Source organism: Elephantulus edwardii, unplaced genomic scaffold (genome assembly GCF_000299155.1).
Source record: "Elephantulus edwardii isolate Elephantulus edwardi_28Jun2011 unplaced genomic scaffold, EleEdw1.0 scaffold00064, whole genome shotgun sequence".
Classification (NCBI taxonomy): domain Eukaryota; kingdom Metazoa; phylum Chordata; class Mammalia; order Macroscelidea; family Macroscelididae; genus Elephantulus; species Elephantulus edwardii.
In genome coordinates, this window is record NW_006399814.1 from 7,654,660 (window position 1) to 7,656,776 (window position 2,117).

General features: G+C 51.7%; 1 protein-coding gene across 1 annotated transcript in view; it reads right to left on the reverse strand.

The window, feature by feature from the left end:
* The window catches only part of FBLN1 (fibulin 1), a 49,516-nt gene extending 48,406 nt beyond the window's left edge, over window positions 1-1,110 (reverse strand). Inside the window, exon 1 of the mRNA XM_006888031.1 lies at window positions 1,019-1,110. Within this exon, the coding sequence (XP_006888093.1) occupies window positions 1,019-1,107 (89 nt within the window). The 5' untranslated portion in view covers window positions 1,108-1,110. The remainder of the gene's footprint in view (window positions 1-1,018) is intronic.
* Between the last annotated feature and the right edge of the window lie 1,007 nt (window positions 1,111-2,117).

Consider the following 2,117-nt stretch of genomic DNA (forward strand, 5'->3'; position numbering starts at 1 on the left):
GATCTCTTGACTCTGCTTCCCTGGGTGCTGATGGCAGATCCAAGTAACAAGAAATCCTTGACAATGTCACTCTTTCTCCATGTAATCCTGTGATTCTCATGCGTCGCTGGGTATGGTTGACTCTCTGGCGAGTTTTCAGAGGGAGTAATTGTACGGGAGGAAACTGCACATCCTTCTTCCGCAGAGCAGATGGTGGGCTCAAACCATGTACCTTCAGGACTGCAGCATAGCTCCTTGCCATTAGGCCAGGGGAGCTATTCTGACACGTGTTGTTGTTTTTAGGTTCCATCGAGTTGAGGATGACTCACTGCTACCCTATGAACAAAAGATCTGAACCCTGTTCTGTCCTGCGCCATCCTCACACTTCCTGACACACAGGAGCCCATTGCAGCAGTCACTGTGTCAATCCACCTGGTTGAGAGTCTTCCTCTCCTTCACCGACCCACCACCCTTCCCAGCATCATGTCCCTCTCCAAGGACTAGCCCCTCCTTCTTGCCTTCACAGAGCCCTCCAGCTGCACATTCTCCAAGACATATCTGTTCATTCTCTTGGCCAACACCACAGCTCAAAGGCACCCATTCTTCTGTCATCCTTATTCATTGTCCAGCTCTCAGACGCACAGCAAGACATCAGAGAGACCATGGCCTCAATCAGACACACCTTAGTGCTCAAACGAACATCATTACTCTTCAATAATTTGGAGAGGTCCCTAACTGCAGATTTTCCCACAGAAGTATGTTTTCGGATCTCCTGAGTGCTGGTACCAAGGGTGTTAACTGAAAACCCTGTGAGCACTTCTGACGCACAGTAACCCTTGAAGACAGAGTAGAACTGCCCCACAGGTTTTCCAGGCTGCAGTCTTCACAGGAGCAGACTGCCACATCGTTCCACCTCCGAGCAGCCCCTGGGCTTGAACCTCCATTGTTTCAGTTGGCAGCCCGACGCCCACTTCACTGTACCACTAAGGCTCTCACGTCCAGATTCACGCAGGTTCCTGAGAGCCACGGACTCACTCACCTGCACTCCTTGGACTTAGAGGCGTAGGGCAGCGAGCAGTCCTTGTGCTGAGTGGCCATGCGGTGTCCATCAGCACAGCAGGTCTCCATGGGAACATCTGTGGCCGCTGTGAGGGGGACAAGAGGTCAGGTGAGGGGTGTTTACCACCTGCTCATACCATCCTCTCCAAGAGTCAAGCGGCCTCCTCCCATGTGCCCTCAGGTCTCTACTGCAGCCTCCCGTGGTGGGGGGGGGGAGTGGGTTATGAGGGGTATGGGGCGTCGTTCATCCCCTCTGCATCCAGGAAGCCCCACCGGGTCCTGGGCTGGGGCACACTTCCAGTGCTTCCTAGAAAGGCCTGGAACCTTCACCATTACCTTCCCTGTCAAGTTCAGACAGGGAACCTGAGACCTTAGAATGCACGGCTGACTACTGCCCCAGTCACAGGCCGGAGATGAATGTGGGGTCCTAGAAACACGCTGCAGAGGGGCTCCGTCAAGAGCACGCAGGACCCAAGCAGCTCCATCCTTCCTTGGCCCAGAAACAGAACACACCACTCAGACAAGACAGTGCACGGTGGGGTTCCTGCCCCTGAAAGCAGAAGTGGTGAGTCTCCTGGCTCCAAAGCAGAGAGGTCATCCCAAGTGAGACACGTTCCCCTAAGGAGAAGCTGGAGTGTGTCTTCTGTCTGTCCTCTACCTACCTATCCATCTACCTGTCTGTCTATCCACCATCTCCCGAATGTCATCTATCTGCCTGTCTGTCAACTACATATGTAGTTAATATCTATCATCTGCCTATCACCTGATTCTGTGTCTGTCCATCTACCATCCTTGAGTATGCAAAATGTTAGGGGCTTGGTTTCTAACTAAAAGGTTGGAAGTTCAAATACACTCAGAAGTACCTAGGAAAAAAGGCCTGGTGATCAACTTCTGAACTATCACAGGCTCTGAAAAGCATATGAAACACAGTTGTACTCTGACACACGAGTCAGAATGAGCTAGAATTAACTGGCATCATTTATCTATCACACACTCACCCATTCAATCATCTATACATCCATCCACTCACCCACCCATCTATCCATCCACCTATCTACCCACCTACCCATCTATCCATC